Raw genomic sequence first — 26,515 nt, 5'->3', positions numbered from 1 at the left:
TAAGCCAAGCATCCAGCCAGCACTGTTCAGAGTTTCTATTCTCAGCATTCCCCAGCTAAGTCTTAAATGAGTAGATACACACTGCAACAGATAGTAGCTGTGACTGTGTCCCTCGAGCATCAGCTGATTCACAAAAAGTACCAGGACAAGGAAGAGAATGTTCTCATGGAGATACACCTCACTCCCAAGTCAATGCCAAGAACTAAGGTTTGGTCTCAGGAAAAAACACCATGAAAGCCACTGAGCAGCACTGCAGGCCTTTCACTCCAGCAGCAGTAGAGTCAAGCCCTGCAGAGCAGCAGAGCCCCAGCTGCTCCCCATTGCCTTCCTGCATGGAGAGATGCCAATGGCAGCCATGAGGCTGGGCACCTCCTTGAGGCGCACAGGCCTTATGGGAGAGGGTGGCTGGCTAGGAGGGCTCAGGGATCTGCCATCTGCAGTGCAGTTGTTGTTTTCCAGAAAATACATCAATCTTGTGCAAGCTGTTCAGCCATCTCCAGGAAAACAGGGCTCCATCACACATAATAGTGACTTGGGAGGACAAACACCATCACTCCCAGCATCCCCCTTCCTTCTTCTTCCTCCAGCTTTATACACTAAGACATCATATGGTATGGAATATCCCTTTGGTCAGCTGGGGTCAGCTGTCCTGGTTGTGTCCCCTCTCAACTCCTTGTGCACCCCCAGCCTTCTTACTGGAGGGGTGGTTTGAGCAGCAGAAAAGGCCTTTGCTTCGTGTAAGTGCTGCTCAGCAATAACTAAAACATCCCTGTATTATCAACACAGTTTCCAGCACAGATCCAGACCATACTCCTATACTAACTACTATGGAGAAAGTAAAGTCTATCTCAACCAAAACCAGCACAGAGGACTTCGGTTCTCTCAAGTCAGACTTCAGAAACACAAAACTATAACAAGATCAAAAGAACATCTAGAAATACAGCCAACCAATGTCCTAGGATATTCACTCTGTCTTTAAAGGAAGACTTCAAACAAAAACTGTATTTAAATGTGTCTTTAAATAAGAGAAAGTTGGGCCCAGTCTCCTGGTAGCAGGAAAAACTAGCATCACATTGGTCTCATTTATCATAGAATAGTTTGGGTTGGGAGAGACCTTCAAAGCTCATCTAGTCCAAGCCCTCTGCAATGAGCAGGGACATCTTCAGCTAGATCAGGTTGCTCAGACTCACATCCAGCCTACGCATTTAACACCTAAAAACGGGAAACTGTTGCACCTGGTGGTTCTAGTGAAACACAAAGGTTTACAAATAATAACCCCACTCAGTTATGAAAGCCCCACTGGCACTTTTTCTTCAAGGGCAGAATACAGCCACCAGCACATACAAGATCCTCTTTCAATCAACACTTTATCAGCATTTTCTCTTATGGACCAATTATTCTTCTATTCTGACAATTTTATACTTACTTACATGCCTGAATATAGTCTTACCTGTTCTTACACAGTGCAATATATGGCACTTTAAAGAGCTGGGCTTTTGAGTGACTGTGTTTATCAGCTGTTCCAAGCCTGTTTTGGTGAAACGTTGCCAAGAAAAGCACAAAAACACATTGGTAAAATGTTGCAAAAGCACAAAAAACTAACACAAAGATGAGAATTAACAAACTCTGAAGAATCACTAAACCGAAAGTTTGCTGTAGATTTGTGCTTTTCAAAGCAGCACCCAGGGATCCAATCACCACACACTACTGTCAGTGGCATCATGATTACAGATATATTTGTGCTGGTAAACTCCCAGTTATTCTGAAAGCAAGAGTTCAGAGCTCATCATTCCCAAATAATTAAATGCCAACAGCATTTGGAAAACCATTCCTCTGAAAGGCAGGAAGGGGAATCATAACTGTGGATTTAGACCCAGGACTTGAAGATGTCTGCATCCAGAGCCACTTGAGGTGCCCACAGGGGCACACACAGCCCAGTGGGTACCTGCCTGGCACCACCAGCAACCAAATCTCTGTTTCCCTTCAGAGACGCCTCCTTCAGCCCAGTCAGCAGCTTACTGTAGTCAAACACTGACAGCTTCCACACCTGCCTTGACAAAGTCCGTGCTGGCCAGCTCTTACTTATGTTGTGTAAATTAAAGTTTTATAGTCAAAAGAGGTGTGGATACATTTTACATCCACATACCCTGAAAAATACAACCAGAAAAAACATTTCCAAGCATGCTGAAAAGCAAGCAGAAACTGTAACTGTTTTTTTCCAGGTCTCTGCACTACCTCTGAAATTACACACCAAAATAAAGCTTTCAACCCTAAGGAATCAAAAACAAACTGAGCTTTCACCTCTCAAGCAGAGATGTGAAGCACATTTAAAGTATATCGGGGGGCTGGTTCATGTGAAATGATTTCCATCTCTGCACTTCCTGGTTGAAGCAACAAGAGTCAGAGGCATCAAAGCCTCACCAGAACAGATTCACAAGTGCTTACCTCAAATTGCTGGAGAAGGGAAGCAAAGACAGCAGGGTACCTTCAGCACTGACCCAGCATCTTGCTCAGAGGTTTCAGGCAGTTATTTCCCTCATCTACCCACAAAGGGAAAGGTAAAGCCTACATATAAACTGTGAATCCTCAGAGGAAAGGTGCTGTGGAATCACAGCATGGTGCTTTAAACTTCCAAAGCACCTGGATGTGACTGCAGCCAGCATTTGCCAGAGCCAGGCAGCTAAACAGAAATGCATGAGCAGCTGATTTTGGAAACCTGGGACTGGACAAGACATCCCAGGACACCAAGTCCACCCTCCTGTTGCTGCCACTGAAATAAACTCTCTTCATAATCTTTCTTGCTGCCTTTCACCATGATGGAGCTATTTCACAACCTTTGGGTTTAACTTAGCTTATTTATGACTGCCTTGCATGTTTCTTCTTGTGACTGTGTTTTTATTTTAAGAAGCTCCTTCCTTCTCGTGGTGTTTACAGCCAGCCCCATTCTCTCTCCAACTTCATTTTGCCAGGGACTTACTTAAGCTTTCAGTCTCTGCTCAGAAAATAACCTGTTCCCTAATCATTCCTGGCCCTGCTCCAGTTCAAATTTATCTTTCTCAAATGTGGGTGACTGGCTCTGCATAAACTATTACAGATAAGATGGCAGGATGTAAACAGCATTAATACTGCTTTAATTTTTAAGGGAAGAAACTCTCCTGATTCATCCTGGAACACTGACTCTTTCATTCCCAACTTGCAGCAGAAACTCACAGGTTTAAATCCCCAGTGGCACGAAGTACCACACTCAGTACCGCTTCTGTTTCTCCACTGCTCAAGGCTAATCCCATTTCTCCCATGGTCTAACCCCCTTTGTCACAACCATCCCTGCCAACTGCGTTTTACCAGCACATGTTCCTGATGTACCCATGTGCTTTGCGCCAGGCTCACAAAAAGGCCATTGCTGGGCCACCATCTCTCTCCCTGAAAAGCTTCACTAACAACCTCTCCTCAGCCCAAACAGTGCTAAAAGGGAAGTACTACTACCTTCTCCTTAAGGTCCTCCACTTGATACCAACTCCTTTCCCCAGCTGGGTAAGGGCCTTCTGCAGACCAGTCCTAGGTACTGCACTTGCTCCTTCATGCTCTTTCCAGCCTTCTACTGGCAGCTTTTTCTTGGAGACTATCAGGCTACCTGGATTTTTACTTTTAGCTAACACAGCCCCACAGCATCTTCCATTCAGAAGCAGCAGCATTTCTTCTCCGAATGGCAGACCGCCTGCAGATCTGCACCTCTGCTCACCGCCATGTCACCAGACAGGCATCTTTACAGTCCTACTGCCAAATACCTTCCAGTTAGATAAAAGCACAACCTTGCACATTGAATTGCTGGCATTTCCCATGCAGCTAAGCCGATTCTGCTGTTGCATACATGACCAAGGTGTCTAAGACAGACCGACACCACTCACAGCACCATGAAGGCTGATTCCTGTTCACAGCCTTCTTGCCAGCAAATAAGCCACCCAGCTGAGCTTGCCATAACATTAACACATAGCCTGCATAGACATTTTTAGCCATTTTGCAATTACGTATGATTAAAACATTTTTAAAACTACAGATTGTGACAAGTCTGTGTATTCAAACCAGCGTCTCCTTTCCCTCCTTTTCAGTATAAAATGCAACTCCACAACTCCCTCAGTAACTGGAAAATTAATAATCGTCATATCACATGGTTGAATACTCTAATTAAATCAGACTAGATCTAACCAGTACTCGGATGGACTCCTTGCAAGGCAAAGGCAAGACAAGTCTGAAGAAAGGCATGGCAAGGAGCTCTAAAGAGTCAGGATCTGAGCAATATGCAAATCCAGAAGGCAGTGACTACCAATTATCATCTTCTGTGGCACATTTCCAGAAGCAGTAGGTGTATTCCTGGCCAAAACCCAGCTCTAATTATACAGTGTCCACCCACTTCAGAATTTCAACTGCAAGTTATTTTTCATGTTCTCTTTATAAAATGTATTGACTAGGGTTACTGGCACAGAACAACTGACGCCTCCTGTCCAAGACCCGGTGCATTTGAAATGTATGACCCAAACCAAATTGCTTTTATTATTTCTCATCATATTATTTGGACAAAAGACAGTATATTATTAACCAGAATTGACTAAGTCAAGGAGAAGCTTCACTGTAAAGAAACAAAGCTATGTCTCACATCCAAGTTTTTACCAAGCTTCAATTTCTTAAATCAATGCAGATTGACAGCTAAACCTCCAGGGTCTGCCATCTGCCAGAAATGCTCCATACATCCGTCTTTGTTCCAAAACTGCCTTACTTGGGCAGCAAAGATCTGATCAATACCAAGATGAGCAATGGCAGTGGCAAAACAACACCCATTCCCAGGCTGAAATGCCTGATTATCTACCAGTTTTCAGTGGCAGAATGGAAATACATTATTCCTGATACCCCAAACCACATCTCTGAAGGCTGAAGCACTGCTGAAGCCAGTTAATTTGAGAATGTTCTCACAGTAACTAAAATCAATGCTTTTAAGTCTTAGCCTTCAACAGAGAATCTGATACTTTTCTTCCCCTCTAGTGACTGCAGCCTATGCATCCCCTTATTCCACTGCAGCCTTCCTATTAGTTGTATACTAATTTCAATAAAGCCAGAACTATATGAAAAGGTTATGCAGAAGGAACTGGTGTAAAAGAAAGATTCCCTGAAGTGATGAAACATGTTTTTTAAAACACCATGACACATTGGGAAGGAGGTGTTTTCTCAAGTGTTCTGTGCAAGCCCTAGCAAAAGCATCTCAATCGGTTGCTGGGCTGAAAAAATAAGTCAGTTTGAGATGTAACAGAGATAAACAGACACCCTCTACTAGCTAATGCCTCTCACCTCCTCTCTGTGTTGCAATGCCTCCACTTCCTGGACATGCAAGTTACACATATAAATAGTGTTGGGCTGTGTTTTTTGTTGTTTAAAGAGCTGTTATTCTTACACAGTCACTGGCTACTGTTAACAGAACTAACAACTGTACATTTAAATAAGCCATATAAATACTTACCGACCAAATAATTATCATCCTTCTAGACACAGAGTGATCTATGTTCCAGTAAGTAAATGGAAGGAAAGTGATATAAAAAATCTCTTCACCCAAAGCAGCTGAAAACTTGAACAGGTAGTAGTAGAAGTAGTTCTTCACAACATACTTCTGTCCGCAAGCCTGGAAATGAGAAGATTTTAGAAAGTCTTTGTGAATTAGCAAATCATAGCAAATATTTCAGACTTTTTAACTGTTACAGTACCCAGCCCTTAAACCAAACAATTTGTTGGAACAAGTATCAAGAAATGAAGTTTAACTTTTTTACTAAGGTGAAAGCTATAATGATAGCTCAACTACATTTGCTGCAGATCAGAAATTTACTCAAACTAATAAGGGGAGCAGTCACACTGACAAAGATTTTTCAAGAGACTGGATCAGTTTTTCCTCCAGGGAAATCAAGTATATTTCACTAAAGGGCAACAATGCACCAATTTTGATTTTTCTACAACTGCAGTTAAAGGGAGCTACCATTGCATTCACTGGAAATTAGTTCTGAGATGAAAAATAATAAACTGCAGTTACTGAACCATTTCATTTAAAATTTGCCTCATTATAGCAGGCAAATTTACCCTGATAGTCCCCAAAATCCACTGTCAGGTGCTGTTGCAACAGCATCCCCTGCACTGCTGTCAACACAGGCCTCTTCAACACGGTCCTGACCTCATGCTTCCCCACAGCGGGATGCTCACAGGGTCACCCTGCAGAGAGATACCTTAGCTGCAAGCTACATGGGAGGTGGCTGAGCAATTGCAGCTCATGAGCAGATCTGGGGGTAAACAAGGCTGTGAGTGGGCAGAGAGAAATGCTGCCCCCATCACCACCAAATCTGCACTTGAAGTAACCACCACCAGGTTGTGCCTCTACACATTACCAGCAGATATATTGCAAGTGGCATCAGGGGGCACTGTTCAGGACTTTATCAAGCTAGAGATTTCACTTTTCTCTGTATCTGGCAGCTAGATGATTTCACTAGATGTACCCCACCTAACACACTCATTTTCTCTTTTCTAAAAAGCTGTAGCCAGCCCACCAGAGATGGGAAGCCACACAGCAGTTTATATTAGTAAGTCCATGATGCTGGTTACTTGTGGAAGGGTTTGTAGCCACTAGTACACCACTAAGAAGCCTTCTGCCTGTTAGCAAGAGCAACATGCAAGTCAATCACATTTTATATAAATATCTGTACACTTCAGAAGAAAAAGGAGATATTGATATACATATGAATAAGACTTTTTATTTGGGGGGCAGAGGCAAGGGAGATAATCTAGTCTCTCTCCATCCCCCCCCCAAAATAAAGTAAAAAAATAAATATTGAAGTTGGCTATGTAAATATGCGATGAAAGAGCTTTCTAAAGATGGGACCTGAGAAAGGATCATGAAGGTTTCAGTACAGACACATTAAGTTAAGATGTAGCTTTACCACAAGCTTCTAAAACTCTTCTAGAGAGAAAAAATATTATGCTTGGATTGACTAGTATACCAGAGAGAAACTCATCCTACATGCTAGTGAGAAAATGTAAAAACTGTCTAAGGAGTCTAGACATGCAATTATGACTCATTGTAAAAGCCATTAGAAGTTCCAGTCTCTTAATCCGCTTTCAATATGGAGATGAGGCAAACTGCATGAAGACAACAAAAGCAAGATGGAAAGAAGCTGCATCCATTCACCTGTTGTAGGAAAAACACCACAACTTAAATTGACTTTTGCATCAACAAACAGAAAAGATGAGTCATAGGAGTGTTCCCCCATGTATTAATAATAGAGGTCACCAGTGAGTTACTGGCATCCCTCTAAAATAATGCAGAAGTTTGCTATGGCTGGCTGAATGACAGAGCAATCAGCCTAAGTGCAATTAGCAACTCTGATGCTTCTGTCTGAGATCCTGAAACTGTATTTGGTCACACTTAACATGGCCCCAGAGAAAGCCCTCTTCTAGCATCGCTAATTCCTCAATTAAGCATCAGTCTCCAATGTATTAGGAATTATGTGCTCTGGTGCTTTTGATCACAGATGGTCACACGTATCCCTAAGGTAACGCTTTTATACTTAGAACCTCATGGGATGAGGGATAAAACTTTCTAATTCCAGTAATCTCTTCAGTGGGGGAAAAAAATAATTTTTCAGGATTTTAAAAAACCCTGGAGTTCACAAATATTCTGCCAGCGGAAGGCAGAGCCAAGTCCTTCCACACCATTCTCAAAACCTTTCTTTGTCTTTGTGTCAGAAATCACCCCTCACTTGTTCGGTTTTGGGGTTTTTTTTAGTTGATTGTTTTGGTTTCAAAACTTTTTTTTAGCACTACACCAGCAGTTGTGGACAGCCCAGCATGTGAGGCAGGGGACGCAGTGATCATACCTGTGACACACGATGATGACAGCCACATGCTAGGCACTCAAGGTGTCACAGAATCTGTCCACTTGATTTTAGGTAGTGTCCAGTAATAAAAATCCAATGTTTTCAATCACTGCAATACTAAAGCATTGTAACACAGAAAGCCCCCTCTGCTTATGTTTATGTCTAGCTCTTTCTAACACTCAGAAGTTTATTCAATCTTTTCTTTTAAACAACTCTGATCTTCATTCTTGGTTAGTCTTAATGTACTGAAGCAACCTGATGCCTTCCACAGTCTCTGAAGCACTTCCAGTGAGAGTTAGCCCCTCCATCCATCTCCATTACTACTCAGTCTGGATCAGAGAGGTTTTAATGGTCAGTAATTAGGGCTGTAGAGAAAATGAGAATTTGCAGAACATTTCAGAAGCAAGGTGCAATGACCCACGTCATTCGCAGACACAGAAGAGAGGTAATTTCACAAAAACAGCCCTCCTCATCAACTGTAAAATAGTTCTTTTGAAAAACCTTAGCTACTCCAGTTACAAGAGATTCATATGAATGTGTGAGTCTCCATAAATTAACTCCTCCCCTGAAGTACTGGCACAGAAAATGGCCAGTGCAGGTCATCCTAATTTCACAGTCTCTGCACACTGGTCCTGCATGGATCACACACAGCAGGTGCTGCAAGAGCATCCCCAAAACCTCCCTATGGAGCAGTAATGACAGGGCAAGCAGAGCAGATCAAACCACCACCATGGTGACTCTTGGGACACACTAACACACGATGACACAGCACAGCAGCAATCCATAATCTTAGAAAGTACCTACATGAGGAATATTCTGTAGCTGAAGTAAAGGAACAGCAGCTGAACCACTAATATAATGGATTTAAAAATGCATCTTTAGGCAGAGGTATACCCCCTAAAAGACAGGGGTGGGCGAGAAGCTGTGTAAAGATACCACTCCTTCCAATTCCTGTAGGATCTCTCTTGTCAGAGAGCTAAACAGGGACCGGCTTTCCCTGCCTCGTCTCTTGAGGCAAGCTTTGCAGCATCAGACTTCTAAGGCTCAGCGCCTGACCCAGAGATAACATTAACCAACTTTTTGTTCTCAGCTCTCAATTACTTCAGATCTTACGGAAGACGTGAATGTTTAATTAAAGTTCTTTAAGTCCCTTGCTTCCCTACCAACAGAATTGCCTTGCAGAAGATCAGGCATTTCCCTCCCAAAGCTGCTGGTTAATGCACTGCAATACTCCTGTAAAGAATTTTAACACTAAAAAAAAGGCACAACATTTAGAGAAGCCACCAAGGACCAGGCACACGGAAAAAAGCCAAAAATTCACGTCTAGATGCTGCTGTGCACAGAGACAATATAAATCAGACAACTGACTCCTGCAGGGCAGTGCTGTGTGTAGTATTACCAGTGGGGGAAAAAAGCCTTCTGTACTGCAGTATTCTGAATAAGCAACCAGTTTTATGCCACCTTCTATGCTTATTAACTGTATCCAGTCAACAAAAGAACCCATCAGGTCACAACAAAAAATTAGAGATAGGTAATCAGATTTTGGAAAACAAAAAAAAAAAAAAAAAGCAAAAACCACAATATCAAAGGCTTCAGCTCTTCCATCCATCTGCACAGTGGAATGTCAGACAATTACAGAGGTTTCTGAAGATCCAACAGGCAGCTGAGAGCAGCCAGGAACATCTCCAGCCCCTATGAGTTCACCTTTCCAGAAAGAAGCAACACTGGAAACTCATCACTCCAAGAGGAAAGAAGAGGGTGCCCCAGTGACGGATACTGGTGTGGTCATGAACTGCTCACAGGGAGGGGTGGAGGGTACAGGGCTGGTGATGAGGTGAGGGAGGAGGAGGAGGAAAAGGAGGGATACACACACATAGGAGAAATTCCAGAGATACCTAAGACAGCAGAGAGGAGGGCAGCAGCACATGGAGCCCACAAAAGGCACACAAGGAACCCCAAGGCATGGAGAAATCATGGAGAACCAAGCTCATATATGTGTGCAGCTTTTCCACTCTGTTCAAGCACTTTTAATATCAATTTATTCTTTTTCACTCTCCCCAGAGTGTGATGCAGCCACTTAACAAGGGTTGTCCATGTTTACATAATGTCTTTGTTGTTGCAGACACCTTGAGCTAACTGAAACCTGAGAAACATGGGGATGGAGACAAACACATCACAAGAAAGCTCTCCTGAAACACCATAAAGTTCTGGCCAGCTCTGCTATTAGCAGAAAGTGCTTGTTGACTCACATACAAATCAGCAACTCACAGCTGTTGTACAAGTATTTACAGTGGCTTGCACTAATGGCATAACGAGTAGGGACATGGCCTTGAATCATCACTTGATGAAGCAGCAAGACAATCACTGCATGAAAAGTAACAATATGTGAGCTTCAAACCAGACAACCATAGTATTTTCAATTGTCTCAGGCAAAGAATAAGTGGGGAGTCTAGAAACCAGGCAGACTTCTAGTAGCATTTCAGCAGTTTCTCAGTTCATCCAAAGCACCAAAAAAGGCCATCATGTAAAGCTTTCAGCAAGGTACTCCAGCAAAGCAGTGCCACACAGCCAGAGGCACCACGGATGGCTGGTGGCTGAAAGGGGTCCAACCTTTGCAGTACCAAAGCCTGAGACCATTCAAGTAGAAAACAAAAGTGTGCCCAGAACTCCCACCAGCAGTGCCAAACTGGGTGCAATACTCACCCAGTTAACCTCTCTCACACCATTCATCATGTCTTTATTCAAACTTTCCCCTTCAGGCTGTAAAAGATGGTCAGCCAAGGCAGATACACACACCTGCACAACCATCACACACCTGGCAAGCCACAGCTAAGACAAGTCCAGGATGCAGGTAAGACACCTCAGTTTGTTCCTTAAGATTTCATTTTTTAATGTTCAGATTATTTTCACTTCCACTCTGATTAGCACTTGGGAAGTAGGCTAAATTATAGGTTGCGTTTCTGTATATTGCTCTGAAAGTAACATAATTAGCCCTCCTTCCTTCTGTTGAAGAACACAGGTAGATGTAACAGAACCTGTCAAGTTGTTTAAATATAAAATGGGATAAAAGTGGGGTAAAATAAGACTAGAGTAGACAGAACACTTGTTCAGGCAATTAATAAGAAGAATCAATGAAGAAAAAATTGATTATGTCATCTTTCTAAATAAAGTCATCTTAATTGAAAAAAGAAAAGGCCATACATGTATCTCAGAGACATAGCAAATGGTTGCTAAAGTGACTGCGATTGCTTCTTAAGAACTATGCCTGCAGTCAGTTGGAAGGACAGCTTAGTTTTTCCTGAAAGACAGCCTAACCAAAGCCTAGTCCCCTAGTCCAGCTTGTCCACCAAGGGCAGACACTTTACAGTCCCATCACTCTGACAGAAGTTTGTCTAACTTGTCATTGCCAACATCAATGGTGGAGGCTCCGCTGCTTGCTCCTGGCTATCTCCAAGTGCTTTGCTTTCCTGCCACCTAGCCTGGAACTTTCTTAGTGGAATTTATGACTATTTTCTTACCTACTCCAGAGGGACAAATTGTTTCCTTCCTCTGAAGGCTGACACAGGAGAAGCTTGTTACAAGCATTCCGAAAGGACATAACTGTCCTCTCTTCCCGTGCTTAATCACCTGCTATTTGTTACAGAAATATTTAGCATTTTCCAGACACAGCACTCAACATGCCTGTCTTGAATAACAGTGCCCAAAGATCAGACACAACACAGTAATGCTGAAGGAATAGTCCTGCACAATTTCATTTGTTTTGCAGGCTGGTTTTAGAATACTATGCCACCGGTGAACCATGCACAACCTGCAATCTCTTCTAACCTCCATGGTAGCACTACCAAGTCTATTGTTTCTCATTCTGCAGTTCAGTATTTATTACACCTGCTTGTCCAATAGGTATCTGTACCTACTCTGTAGAAGTCAATTTTCAACCACACCTTCAGCTTGACAAGACTCTTTGATTTCTGTTCTCATCCTCCAGGCTACCTGCAGCTCCTCCTAAATTCATCTCACCTGCATTTACAGCTTGTTACTTCCACATGGCTATGAAACCTATTCTGAAGAACCTCTGTACTCATTGCTTCCCATCAGAAGGTGTTCTTCATGGCACTCAAGCTTGCACATCACTCAATTTCGTATACTCCTTTCTTAGCAGATGCCTGGAATCTATCCATGATTCAGACAATCAGAATAGTCTGGGTGGGTGTCCTGGGTTCAGCAGTAGCAGTCATTTTTCTCCTCCTTGGTAGCTGGTGTAGTGCAGTGTTTTGACTTTCAGCTCGGGAACAGAGCTGATAACAAGGATGTTTTGGTTTGGCCAAGGACTTTGTGAGCCTCATGCTCTGCCAGGGAGGAGGGGAAGGCGGGAGGAAGCAGAGACAGGACACCTGACCCAAACTGACCAAAGAGGTATTCCATACCACAGCACATCATGCCCAGGATGCAACTGGGAGTTAGCCAGAAGGGCTGGGAGACGGCAGGGTTGGAGGAGGTATGGGTCAGTGCTTGGTCGGGCTGGGGGGGGGCGAGTTATCAGTCGGCTGGTGCTGAGGTGTTGTATTCTCTTCCCTTGTTATTTCCTTTATCATTATTATCATTGGTGGTAGCAGTAGTGATTTGTGTTATACCTTAGTTACTAAACTGTTCTTATCTCAACCCATGGGAGTTGCATTCTTTTTGATTCTCCTCTCCGTCCCTCCAGGAGCAGGGGGAGGGCAAGAAAGGGGGGGAGTGAGTGAACGAGTTACCTGACTGGGTTTAAACCACAACAGTTGGAAAGGACCTTTACAGGTCTTCTATTCCAACCCCCCAACCTATCAGCTCACACACTTTGGAGCTTTTGCAAGTTGCCAGTAAAGAGGCAAGACTGTCTGATCATCTCCACAAAGTGGTCTCATGGTATCAGAATTATCTTTCAGCCCTTTTTCTCCAATATAATTTGGAGGAACAAAGAGATTTACCTGCCACCATGGTCTTCAGACTTGCAAGCAAAAAATCTATACACACATCCCTGACAGAAGGTAATGTCCTCATCTTTATTTTCTTGCATGCTCTTTATGGAAAGTTGCCCCTCTCATGGCCATTCCAATTGCCCAAGTAACTCCTCACACATCCATTTCTTACACTTTTGTTTTTAAACCACTGATGTGTGTCAACAGCATTTTCCCACCAGGAAAGCCACACAAAACCTGCAAAATCTTGTAGCAAAATCTTGCTAATCTGGCAAAATCTTGGAGCAGATTCTCCTGGAAGGCATGCTAAAGCACATGAAAAACAACAAGGTGCTTGGTGACAGCCAGCATGGCTTCACTAAGGGGAAATCCTGCCTGACCAATGTGGTGGCCTTCTATGATGGGGCTACAGAACTGATGGACAGGGGTAGACCAGTTGATGTCATCTACCTGGACTTGTGCAAAGCGTTCGACACTGTCCCACACGACGTCCTTGTCTCTAAATTGGAGAGACATCAATTTGATGGATGGACCACTCGGTGGATAAAGAACTGGCTGCATGGCCACACACAAAGAGTTGTGGTCAATGGCTCAATGACCAGCTGGAGACCAGTAACGAGTGGTGTCCCTCAGGGATCGGTGTTGGGACCGGTCTTGTTCAACATCTTCATCACTGACATGGACAGTGGGATTGAGTGCGCCCTCAGCAAGTTTGCCAATGACACCAAGCTGTGTGGTTCGGTTGATACCCTGGGGGGAAGGAATGCCATCCAGAGGGACCTTGACACGCTTGTGAGGTGGGCTGACGCCAGCCTCAATGAAGTTTAACCATGCCAAGTGCAAGGTCCTGCACCTGGGTCGGAGCAATCCCAGGCACAGCTACAGGTTGGGCAGAGAAGAGATTCAGAGCAGCCCTGCAGAGAAGGACTTGGGGGTGCTGGTTGATGAGAAAATGAACATGAGCTGGCTTCAGTGTGCACTCACAGCCCAGAAAGCAACCGTATCCTGGGCTGCATCAAAAGGAGCGTGACCAGCAGGTTGAAGGAGGTGATCCTGCCCCTCTACTCTGCTCTTGTGAGACCTCACCTGGAGTATTGTGTGCAGTTCTGGTGTCCTCAACATAAAAAGGACATGGAACTGTTGGAACAAGTCCAGAGAAGGGCCACGAGAATGATCAGGGGACTGGAGCACCTCCTGTATGAAGACAGGCTGAGAAAGTTGGGGCTGTTCAGCCTGGAGAAGAGAAGGCTGCGTGGAGACCTCATAGCAGCCTTCCAGTATCTGAAGGGGGCCTATAGAGATGCTGGGGAGGGACTCTTCATTAGGGACTGTTGTGAAAGGACAAGGGGTAACGGGCTAAATCTTAAACAAGAGAAGTTTAGATTGGATATAAGGAGGAAGTTCTTGGTGGAGAGGCACTGGAATGGGCTGCCCAAGGAAGTTGTGAATGCTTCGTCCCTGGCAGTATTCAAGGCCAGGTTGGACAGAGCCTTGGGTGACATGGTTTAGTGTGAGGTGTCGCTGTCTATGGCAGGGGGGTTGGAACTAGATAATCTTGAGGTCCTTTCCAACCCTAACTGTTCTACGATTCTATGATAAGTAGGGCTGCGTGCATCTCCTTCTTGATGAGCACTGTGAAGGCAGTTCACCTCCTTCATCCTCTCAGCCCTGTTTTGCCAGCCAGAGGATAGGTAGGTTGGATACTGCTGTTTCAGGTCCCCTGACAGAAGCGACGGGTGAGCTTCCTGTGTGCTTCAGCATCCTCCTACATTCCAGGAAGGACCGGCCAATTATTACAATAAGGAAACAACAGGGCAAGAGAGAGGGAGGAGAGGGAAGGGCTCTTCCAGTTTTACACAGGAAGAACAGGTTTAATTGCATTTTAATTTGAGATAATTAGATTGCAATTTTGCAAGGTGCACCATGGAGCCTACACCTGAAAGTGTCCGAGGAAGTCATGTTAAGAGTTAGGTAGCTGCAATGTCTGTGGACAGAGGGAAGAAAATATGTGAGTTAAGAACCAGAAAACATAAATTACAGCCCATTCAGAGGGACAGGAACTCCAGCTTAGAAATAGAGATCAAATTTATCTGAAACTCAACATGTCCCCAAAGGTTGAGTGTTACTGAAAGTGTTTTTTGATAGAAGAAGGATGCGTCACACAATAACAGTTTTCAAACTGCACAGCATTAGGCAGCCACCCTGCCCACACAGCAGCTCCCTGCAAGCACCACCACCTCTTAATCTTGACTTCCTGCCAAAACACATGAGTCAGAGCATTACTAGGACCTGCATGGCTGATAGATACCCAGGCTGCTCTCCAGAGGTCCAGAGGAGGAGGAGTGGGAAGCCCTCAACTCATTTTTTCTCCAGTGCACCAAGCTGGAGTAGCTCCCAGCTGTTGGGAGCTTCTCAACAGAAGCATGTGGGAATGGCCAAATGACTATGGAGAACCAGAACTTCACTGTTTTGTTTCTTTTCAGAGCAAAAAGCTTGCTCTCATCTTAAGACTTGGTTTTAGAAATTAACTATAGCCTGAAAATCTGCACCACAGATTAGTCACATATTTCTATCCAGTAGCAGCATCATGAATTCAGTCAGTTTGCTTTTGCACAAAGATGAGTTCCACAGTGGAGGTCTATTCTGAGAGGTACAGAACAGCAAGGCTTCTGGAAGATAAGTGGGCAGAGTAACACCACACCATTTTCAGACAACTTAATTATTAATCTGTTCTAATCAGGCACTAGCACAGGGGGAAAGTGACTGTTTCCTTAGCAGAGAGTTCCAGGATTCAAATCAAACAGCAGGTTTCCAAGGTAGTGCTGCATAAGTATTATTGTAAATATGCAAGTCCAGACAGTCATGCAAAGACCACTGCAAACAAGAAAGGACCCGATGTTTAAATTGCAGCCATGACTGTAGAGAGGCATGCTGGAGAACGCCTCAGCAGTCAGCCTGCCCCTGGGGACAAGAGCCATAGACAAGATGCTCTCAATTCACCTACTGCCTCACTAGTAGTTGCAATTAGTGCATGCCACCCTGCCATACATACCCCCTTCTCCTCCCTAAACCCCTGCTACAGCCTTTTGCTTATTCTGTCCCCTAACATCTATGGGCCTTATACTGGTCAAGGGACAGGTTTCTCGCTACTAACACCTCTGAGCCCTTTCCCATGCAAACATTTGGTCTTTGCTCTTGTGGCATGGCTGAGGTGTCTGACACCATCTTCTCCTGCAAAATGAACTACCTCAACACTCTCCCTTTGCAAAGAGAAATGGCAATGGGGAACACTGAAGGCAATACACCTGATTAAACTGGTTAGCATAAGTAAGCAGCTATAATTACGTGAAGTCAGTCTGGCTGCAAAGGGAATAACACTGACCTGGTCTGATGTGACAGAATGACCACTCAGCTGTGTGCATACCAGATCCAGCAGGCTCAGGGAACTCTATTAGCAGTAGCTTGCAACAACCAATTGTCTCCAAAAGGAAGAACTAAACATATTTTCTATTTTTACACCTAGTAATAAATATTCACAAATACAGCAATACTATAAAATAGTAATAAATCGGCAATGTAACTATATATTATTCACACACCTCTAAATCTAGACCAACAGCAGTTTACCTTGGAAAAAAAATAAGTTACAAGTGATAACTCTACTGAGCTGATCTGAAGCCCTATAAAGCAGGAACTTGACTAGCCATTTTAAATTAAAATCTCATGGTTTAGACAACGCTACCTGTACATTCTAGACAGTAGATTCACTTGCCATAGCAGTCAATAGTCACCTTACATTGCCCAGATGACCCATAAATACTCCCTGCAGAGCATACACACAAAGTAAAATAAAAGAACTGGCTGTTTAAGGAAATTTTCCAGGAAGAACAGATGTTCTCTGGCTCTCACCCATTAAACCTACTCCGGTTCTCCAGAGACAGTAAGGAGAAAAATGACCACAGACAAGCTTTTATTCTTCTGGTTGATATCTGAACTAATGGCATAAGACATTCAGCAGAATTATAAAACAGTAAGTGGCTCCCCTCCAAGCAGTGGAATTAATCCTAGGATTCTGATGGCCCCTCATTCTGAGGTCCAGCAGATCCAAAAGATGAGCCAGGAAGTGCTGAGTCACAAAGCACATCGTCATCAGCACATCCCAACTTGGGCTCCCAGCACAGCCCCTCACATGCTCCCCACACCACCACCCACCACACAGCCAAGCAGGACACCCCTTACAATCAGTGAGAGAAGTTTCACAAACCTCTGTTAGCATCAGGTGTTTCTGCAGCAAGATCTAGAAGATGACTAGTCACTGCTAACAAGCAGCACATACCTAGCTTTGCTGCTGCCTGTTGTCCTGAGAGGACACTGGTCTTCTTGTTGAGGAGCAGCAAATCCACTGCTAACAGATCTACATAGGGTTGCCACACACTGCTTGAATATTGGATGCAACTATGCTTTCCTTTGGAAAACCAAAGGACTATCGCTCATATGGCTGGCCAAATCCATCTGACAGAAGTCTCATTCATATATCCTTTACCAGTTACTTTCTATGGGAACCTTAAACCAAAACTCAGGCATGTGCAAGGCAAGCAAGCTCCCTCAGCAGCCACACTTGGTACAGGAGAAATGAACACTAAGTACCACAGCAGCAGAAGTGATGCTGAGGGATGCGAGCCTTGTGCTCAGCCCATCAAAATAAGAAACTAGATTTCACATCTCTCCAGCTGCAGCCCAAACCAAGGAACTTCCAAAAGTTCAAGTATATTCTCTAGGAGGACAAAGCAGTAGCACTTGAAGCAGAAATGCCTTGCTGCCAGCTATCCTAATGGTGCCCAAGGGCTTTCCTCACAAGAGTTTGCCTTGCCTGCTGAACCTATGTCAGCTACTACCAACTTAGTGCTGCATGGAAAGGGAAACACCATGAAACTGAGTAAGCCAGCAGTATGACTGAAAAAGGAAAAGCAAGACTGTGGGGCTGATGAAAGAATCTGTTGCAAGAAAGAGCCACAGAAAAGAGACCTTGACTCAAGCTCCAAAGCAAGTCTACTTCAGATTTCCAGACATCCCATCACAGCAAAAGTAGTGCTGTCTTCTATGTCTTGCCAGTAATCAACTATATTCTGGGGGATTGCAACATCTGAGATGGATGTGCAGTTTTTACCTTTTTCATTCATTTTTGTTACCATCACCTTGCTGTTATCCCGGTTATTAGCTTCCCCACCTAAGGCATGAGCAAGAACTATACAATTACTAAATGTTTGTAAATATTGCACCAGTTCGGAGCAGTTCTGACAGTTAAGGTATAACTACAAAGTAAATATGAACTGTACACCCTCAAAGGTAGTAAGAGAGATCTCCAGAGATGATAAAGCATCTGGGAAAAGGAAGTGGAGAAAAACAAATCCCTATGCAGAACTCTGAATAAGAGATTATTTTCTTTTATCTTTGCTCTTTTTAATTCAGGCTATCGATTTCAGGAGCAAAAGTCCATTGGGAGGTTAGAGATAAGCAGAGCTCCACTTTTTAAATATATGTAATGCTTATCTGGCCACTCACCAGATCACCAGAAAAGTCTTCAGAAAGTCAGGCAGTATCTAGGTGTGCAACTTGAGGACTTCATACAGAGCTTCAGGAAAAGACATCTTTCAATCAGTTTCAGAAATAAATTCCCTGCAAATCAAACCAATACCAGAAAGGAGTACAGAAAACAAGTATCAGCTAGAGACAGGATAATTGCAAAAAGTTACTGTCTTGCCTTCTGTGGTAGTAAAATCCAGCAGTTCCTTCTCTAAAGGCTCATGGGTTCAATACTCAGTCCAAGCCAGGGCATAAACCCAGTCAGCATATTGAACTAGCATCATTCTGTAAAATCCTCAGATACCCAAGTTTTCACTTGAGGTATTATAAAGTGTTCCTAACTGATGTAATAACCAAATAAACAGCAAGAACATAGGCTAGGCAATTGATTCAATACTTAAGAAACACATGCAGCCCTTGCTGTCACATCTAAGCATTTCGCTCCTTGCCTTGTCATGTTGGGGCAGTTCCTGTTGGGAAGACAGGACTGAATTACAAAGATTCAGGAATACAGCCACTCATTGCATTGCTGATCACTGTAAAAATGAGGTCTTGATGTTTATTTTTGTTTAAACACATATAATCTGCAGGTTATATGTGAAAAACAACACTGATGCATCACAAGCAGTACTGCTGACAACCGCAAAACAAATATATGCAGGTAATTAAAAGTGTTCCTTCTCTCAGAGAAAGAGCTGTCTTGTCTCATCAAGGATCTCCCCCCTCTCCGTGCAGTATGGCATCCATCCTACTAGGTGTGTTCATCCCCTCCCAAACCACCATCAGCTGCCAGCCCTCACAGCCCTTTCCTCAGAGACCCTTCACCTTGGCACACAATCTAGCAATGTCAGATGCAGGGGCCCAAGAGCTGGTACAGAAGAAAAGGGATAATACCCTGGAGAGATGGAGCTGTGGCAGCCCCAGCATCTGGCCAGACATTCACAGCTTCTTCACTCAAGCATGCAATATACTGTTTTCACAGGTATAACCTACTGATTGTCCAAGAACTTACATAGGAGAACCCAAAACCCTTGAAGACTACTGCATTGTGGCAATAAAGACAAAGTATTGTTAAAGTTACTACCTCATAGAAAGATTCTGTCCTGATAACACAGGCCTTGAAACTCCCAAGCTTCAGGAGGGGATGTTTAAGCTGAGCACAGAGCTGCCCAAGGTCACCAGGACTGAGATGCAGGGGCAATGCTTAGGCCCCTTTCTGCAAACACCTGTAGCTAAGAGCAAAAGGATATTCCACTGTACATAGAAAGTTTATGGCTGAGGACTCTGCTATTCATATCAGACTCCTAACCCCACTTCTCTGCAGATACATCAGGGCAACCTGGTTCATTCAACAACAGAGGAGCAAGTGTGGTTTTTGGCATAAGGATGATCCTTATGCACTTTTTGCACCTCCTGCAGGTTACAGAAAAGCCTCTTTGTAAAAACGGATTTTTAACAGGAGCAGAGAGAGTTTGCCTTTACAATTCCAGCACACCATTGAAACACCATTCAAGCTGTTACTCCCATCTCCATCTTCTTTGGGTTTAAACCTAACTTTCACATGTTTCAGAAGTGAGCATCCCTATCATGTGAAAACAAACTCTTCTGCTTTTACCTCCAGGTCTCAGGGAGCCTCACCCAGGACATACTCACCCTTCACATGAAGGTAGTCATGCCTTATTTTGTGAATCACAAAACAATTGCTCAAGGTGAACAGCTCTGTTCATGGAGCATTAGCTTGGACAGTATTTTAGTATCAACCCTGTTACATTAACTGCATCACTGTCCAAAAGCAAATCATAAAAATAAGTCTTTTAAGCGAATTACCTGCACAGTTTACCAAAACTAGAGTTTACTGTAGCTCATAAGTAACCACACTGAAGGACTACCCCAATTTCCCTTATCTTCTAATTGAGAAAGAGTCAAGTGGCTGATGAAGAATTTTAGATGCTTGAAACGGGAGTCCAGAGATGTAGAACACAGAAGGGTAAAACAGTACAAAGGGTTGTACTGGTAGAGTTGCAGTGTCTGAGCCTGGCCCGTGTTTATTTTGCGGGTTGTTTGGACGACCACTATCGCACTTCTTTTCCAAAAGACAGCACAATGTGACCTGCTAACGAATTCATGTCATTACAGTAAGAGAAAAAGCAGGTCATCCAACCTGCACGCATCGGTTGCGTCACGCTCTTCCCTGCTCCCTTCCGTTACACAACCGCACTACACACCGTGGGGAGCGCCGTGCCCTGCCCGGACACAGGGAAGCGGGGGGAGCTCAGCCCGTCTCCAGCGGGACTCAGTTGCAGTGAAGGCGCAGACATGACCCACCGCAGGCGCGGGCACGGATGCCTGCTGCGCTCCTCTCCTGCGCCGAGCCCCTTGCAGTGCGGGGCAGAGCCGTGGCCCGGGGAAGCACACAGCAGGTGCACCCCACTGCTGGGAGATCCGCGGTGAACGGAACCGGCTCCGCAGCCGTGCCCGCGGGAAAACTTGCACCCGGGGTGAGGCTGCGCTGCTGCTGAGCTGCCCCGGCTACCTCCGCAGGCAGACCCACTCGCACCGGTTATCTCGTGCCGGGGGAGCAAACCGACAACCTCGGAATTGCCTCCTCAGCGGGGTCGAGATGAAGCCGGCGTGCGGCACCGCAGAGCGCTGTCACTCGCAACCCGGCCCCTCCGTCCCGGCTCCCGCCCGGGCAGACGCCGGTATGCTTGGGACCCCCCCTGGGAGACCCGGCGCGCACATCCGCTGGAGGCGGCTCTGCTGAGTCACGGCCGAGCCCGGCCGCTCCCCGCGGCACTCACCTGCGGGCCGCTCCGCACCCCGCTGGGAGGGCCGCGGCCAGCGGCTGCCCGGCGGCTCGGCGCGCCCGCGCCGTTACAGACGCCGCGTTCCCGTGCCCCCTCCGCGGGGTCGCCGCCGCTGCCGCCCTCCTCGGCGGCGGAGAAGAGCCCGCAGCAGCGCTGGAAGCGCGCCACGGGCTGTGAGCTGCGCAAAGCGCGCAGCAGGCGGGCCATCCTGCCGCAGCCACGACCCGGACCGCGCTGCGCCCCGCGGGGCCGCCGCAGGTGCGCCGCGCCGCGCCCCGCCCCGCCCCGTCCAGCAGGTGCGGTGCCCCGCCCGGGAGCGCCCCCTGCCGGCCGGGCCGCGGCAGCCCCCAGCCCCGCGGGAGAGTGTGAGGAGCGCGGCGGTCCCCACCGCCCCGAGAAATTCAGCCGTTCCACCTGGTTTTGTCGGTTTGCTACCCTGGTAAAAAGCTGGATGTAATCTGCCTTGAGATAAACGCCACTGGCTTCTTAACGTAAAGATAAACTGCCCTGGACCTCACCAGGAACCCTTGGAAAACTCTCAAAGAAAGAACAGGCAGGCAAGGAGGCTGCAGCGGGGAGCCTCTTCCCCTCCCAGGGCTGCCGTTCGTCACCACTCCACTGGGTGGAAGGGCTGTTCGGTCTTTTCTCCCATCAGCTCCCTCTCCGATGTAAGGTGTTTCCTGGGCTGCCCCCGGTTTCAGTTTGTCCCATCTTAGAGTCAGCATTTATTTTTTCTCTTGAGTATGTATATGTATGTCTTGTACACATATGCAAGTATGGATATGCATGCATCTCTCTTAAACACAGCCATGGACTTTCCCAAAGAAGAGCGACGTTTTCACTTGGAAGATACCCCTCAAGCTCCTTGGGCTGTGAAATTTGCCACAGATGGTGATTACTGATTCCTGCTCTTGAAACATTAAGGACCTTAGTTTTATTGGTGCATTTGGGTTTTTTAGAACAGCCCAGTTCTACCCTCAGGAATATATTTTGTGCAAGGATTGCAGAATCATCATTTGCTTAATGTAGGCTCATTGCAAATTTGTTACATTTTTTCCCTCTCAAATAATCCAAATTATCCAGGATTGCATCAAAGCTTTTCTTTCCAGAGCCCTTGAAAACCAAAGCCAAGTTCCATGTCCCCATGCTGTTGCTTGGTCTGACTGCAGGAGATGCTTACTCAGACACTCTCGCGATGGCAGGGTCATCTCATCACCTATCCAGAGCCCAGCCTGGACCAGCTCTGTAGCCTCTGTGAGGATCTGCAAGGATGGATCTTCTTCACTCATAGAATCATATCATAGAATGGTTTGGGTTGGAAAGGACCTTAAAGAGCTAGTTCCAACCCCCTGCCCACGGACACCTTCCACTGGACCAGGTTGCTCTAAGCCCAACGTGGCCTTGAACATTTCCAGGGATGGTGCAGCCACAGCTTCTCTGGCTAACCTGTTCCAGTGCCTTGCCACCCTCACAGTAAAGAACTTCTTCCTAATATCTAATCTAAATCTATTCTCTTTCAGTTTAAAGCCATTCCTCCTTTTCCTGTCCCTACATACTCTCGTAAAAAGTCCCTCTCCATATTTCTTGTAGGACCCCTTTAGGTATTGCAAGACTGTTTTAAGGTCTCCCTGTAGCCCTCTCTTCTCCAGGCTGAACAACCACAACTCTCTCAGTCTGTCTTCACAGCAGACTCTGTCTTACAGCAGACTCTGTCTTCCAGCCCTCTGATCATTTTCATGGTCTCCTCTGGACTTGCTCAAGCAGATCCATGTCCCTCTTGTGTTGGGGGCTCCAGAGCTGGATGCAGTACTGCAGGTGAGGTCTCGCGAGAGCAGTGTAGAGGGATAGAATCCCCTCCGCTGACCTGCTGGTCACACTTCTGATGCAGCCCAGCATATGGTTGGCTTTCTCATTTTCTTTTCACTCCCATACAGACTCCAGGGCAGACTCCATATATCTCATTTAATTGTTTCGTGTGATTCATTTCTCTTCTCTGCAATCTTATATCATCTGAGGTTTGCCCAACCACAACTCCAGGTGACATCTTGTTTCAAGTGCTTTCCTCATTGCTTGTGTACACACACACTCATCAGTGGCTGTGATGATAGGGTTGCCACTCACTTTTTGGCAGAACCAGTTCACATGGGCTGAGGAGGGAGGCTGCCCGTCCCAGCTTGGTTGTATGTTTATGTTGTTTACCTGAATGAATTATGCATTGTTTCCTTTGGTTTGTTTTTTTTTTTAATACCTGTATAACTTAATTATGTGCACTCATAAGTATCTGGGAAGCTTTTCTATTCTTTTTCCTCTGTCTCAGACATGTGAATGTCATGATTTAACCCCAGCCGGCAACTGAGTACCACCAGATGTTTGCTGTGTCCTCCCCTCTAATGGGATGGGGAGGAGAACTGGAAAAAAGGTAAAAGCTTTGGGTTGAGATAAGAACAGTTTAATAATTGAAATATAAGCAAAATATAATAATAGTAGTAACAGTAATAATAAAAGGGAAAAAAGAGAGAAAAGCATAAAACCCCTACAAAATACAAGTGATGCACAATACAATTGCTCACCACCAGCTGACCAGTGCCCAGCCCACTCCCTGAGCAATGTCTGGCCCCTCCTCACCAACTGCCTCCAGTTTATATACTGGGCATGACACGCTGTGGTATGGAATACCTCTTTGGCTAGTTTGGGTCATGTGTCCTGTCTCTGCTTCCTTACGGCTTCTCATGCCCCTCCTCACCAGCACAGCATGAGAATGAAAAGTCTTTGATGAGGGTAAGCACTACTGAGCAACAACTAAAACATCCGTGTGTTACCAGCAGTGTTCTCAGACTAAATCCAAAACACAGCACTGCACCAGCTACTGGGAAGAAAATTAACTCTACCCCCCATGAAACCAGGACAGTGAAACACCCACAAGTGTGGAATTTCAGTTCAAAATTGTATTTATGTTGTTTAATTGCTTCTACATAGACTGACTTTAGTAGTAGACCTGGATGAGGTCAGTCCATACTTTTTTCATGGTTATTTTCCTTGTATTACAGAAAGAGTCTTCAAAATAATTTAATTCTTATTTTTTCCACCTATATGACACTAAGTACAAGAGTTTTTAACACATTATTTTGAAAAGTAAAATTCCAGCCCTGCCAGTGCAGCCAGGCTGGGAGTTTTGCCATTGATGCCAGTGAGATAGGATCTCATCCATAGACACAGCATAAAGCAGGAAAACAGGAATGAAAGTGCACAGCTAGGGCCAGGGATCTGTAGGTATTTTTAAACATCTCTTTGTCAACCACAAGTCAATATTTATCTGATCTACCTACGTACTTGTGTCTCCCCATTGTCATTATACTACTGTCCAAGTAATAAAATAGAACTAATAATTTGTAGCCAACTTCTACCTGAATCTTCTTCAGGCAAACAGTTTAGTGTGACTGGGCCTCAGTGAGGATGTGAGCACCCAGCTGGTAAGAATTTTGGGTGACTGAGACATGTGGGAGCATTTTACAGGTGCTTGGGGACCCAGGGGTGCAAATATTCACCAAAAGAGATTTGTAGGAACACTTGGAGAGGCACAAAGCCTAACACTCCTTGAATCAACATGAGCAGCTATAAGTGGTACATGGATGGAATGGATGATGGAAGTCTGTGACCCCTTTTGTTAAGGAAAGTGATTTGTGAAAAGTTATGTTCCTAACATAAACTGATTTCTGGAATGAAAAAACATTTTAGGTTCTGTTGAGGACTCATTGTTGGCTTTAGGGCATTTTCTTAGGAAGATAATGATCAATCTGCATCTACCACCTCCCCCCCCACACCAGTTTTTTAACCATCTGGCAAATTCAAGTCACATTAACTATGGGAGCAGAGGTTTTCCCAGATTTCCAGTCCTGTGGTTTTAGGGAGAAACAGCAGTGGAATAGCAGAAAACACAATTTGGCTGCCTGATGGCCCCACTCTAGACACACTTAATTCCAGGTGTGCTGCTGGCAATTCTGCCTCTTGCCTATCCAGTACCTAACAGGTACAGGCACGGCTGCATGACACAGGAGTGTGGTTATGCAGAATTGGGAAGAGGGAAATAGAGGTACTTCCAGAACGGAATAGGTGATCATAGGAAGGACCATGACACATCACTAGGAGGTGTTTGGGCCACAAAGAGGGTGGAGGGTTTCAGGAGAGAATTGGAGCAGAAGACTAACTTAACTTCTGCAGTGGAAAGTGCCTAGTGACATGGAATAACAATCCATAGGAAGCTCGTTTTATCATTTATACTGCTCATGGAACAACTTGTTTATTCTTGCTCAAAGCAAGAGTTACGAATCATTCCTCTTCTATTCCTTCTTCAGAAGAATGCCCTAACCACCTTTTCCTCTGGTGGCCAAGAAAAATACTCCGGATTTGGCTCCTTGAAAGATTTGATTTAATCAAAAAGTAATAATAATAATAAATAATAATAAGGAACAAATGAAAACTCCAAGAGCAGTCCCATACTTTGTGTGGCTGTCATGGTTTAAGAATAAAATCACCTTTATCCCAGCCAAAACAAGGGCAGTGGCTCATACAGATTTTCTGACATTCAGAAAGCCAGTTTTCTGTAAAACCAGTGGAAGCAACATCACTGCAAAGGACTAGATGAGCAGCTTTCTGAGAGTGTCTAAATGAAGCTACTTATAAACTGTCCAGCTGAAAAAAAAACCCAACAAAACAAACAAACAAAAAACAAAACCACAACTGGTTTTAAAGCTTTAACTGTGAAATCACCTCATCTAGGACCAAAATATCTCACGAATACCTGGTCAGCATTCAGCTACATTTTCACAAGGGAAGAAAATGACCTCTGGGCTGAGGATACATATGAAAGATGAGCATACAAAGGATAACTTTAGAGAAAGCTGAAAATAGTGCCTTGCGCTGAAGGCATTTCCTTAACAACAATGGGTGTCACTGTCATGATGGTGGACGATTTTGCTTCCAGCATCAACAAAGATAAATGCAAACAACAAATTCCATGACTGGGGGTGGATAACGATGCTAGGAGAACACAGCTCAGTTTTTGGATGCCAGCATGAGTTTGCAATCCTGACAGCCAGACAAGTCGTTGTTTTGACGTGTAAGCTAAGCAAATGGGTCTGGAGGAACAAATACAAACACAGTTTTCACTGTAGCTCTACAGACAGCAACCACATTTCACTGCAGAAGATTGTACAAGAGTTCCTTCAGCTGATGGCCTTTTGAGACAGCAGCAGTTAATTAGCTTTACACA

General features: G+C 44.9%; 1 protein-coding gene across 3 annotated transcripts in view; it reads right to left on the bottom strand.

Annotated features, from left to right (window-relative positions):
- Window positions 1–21,488, bottom strand: part of SGPP2 (sphingosine-1-phosphate phosphatase 2) — a 40,373-nt gene extending 18,885 nt beyond the window's left edge. Inside the window, exons 1-3 of one of the 3 annotated variants that reach the window (XM_062638879.1) lie at window positions 21,318–21,488; window positions 21,241–21,284; window positions 5,507–5,665 (exon numbers count right to left, since the gene is read on the bottom strand). In XM_062638879.1, coding sequence (XP_062494863.1) covers window positions 5,507–5,665; window positions 21,241–21,284; window positions 21,318–21,453 — 339 coding nt within the window. In that variant the 5' untranslated portion in view covers window positions 21,454–21,488. Of the gene's footprint in view, window positions 1–5,506; window positions 5,666–21,240 lie in introns of all 3 variants that reach the window. The other 2 variants (XM_062638878.1, XM_062638880.1) reach the window with 2 other exon arrangements.
- Window positions 21,489–26,515: the final 5,027 nt, after the last annotated feature.

This window comes from Pezoporus occidentalis, unplaced genomic scaffold (assembly GCF_034315485.1).
Source record: "Pezoporus occidentalis ecotype Australia unplaced genomic scaffold, CSIRO_AGI_Poc_V1 ctg59, whole genome shotgun sequence".
NCBI lineage: Eukaryota > Metazoa > Chordata > Aves > Psittaciformes > Psittacidae > Pezoporus > Pezoporus occidentalis.
Note: the sequence above shows the minus strand (reverse complement) of the source record. Positions and strands in the feature narration are given on the sequence as shown.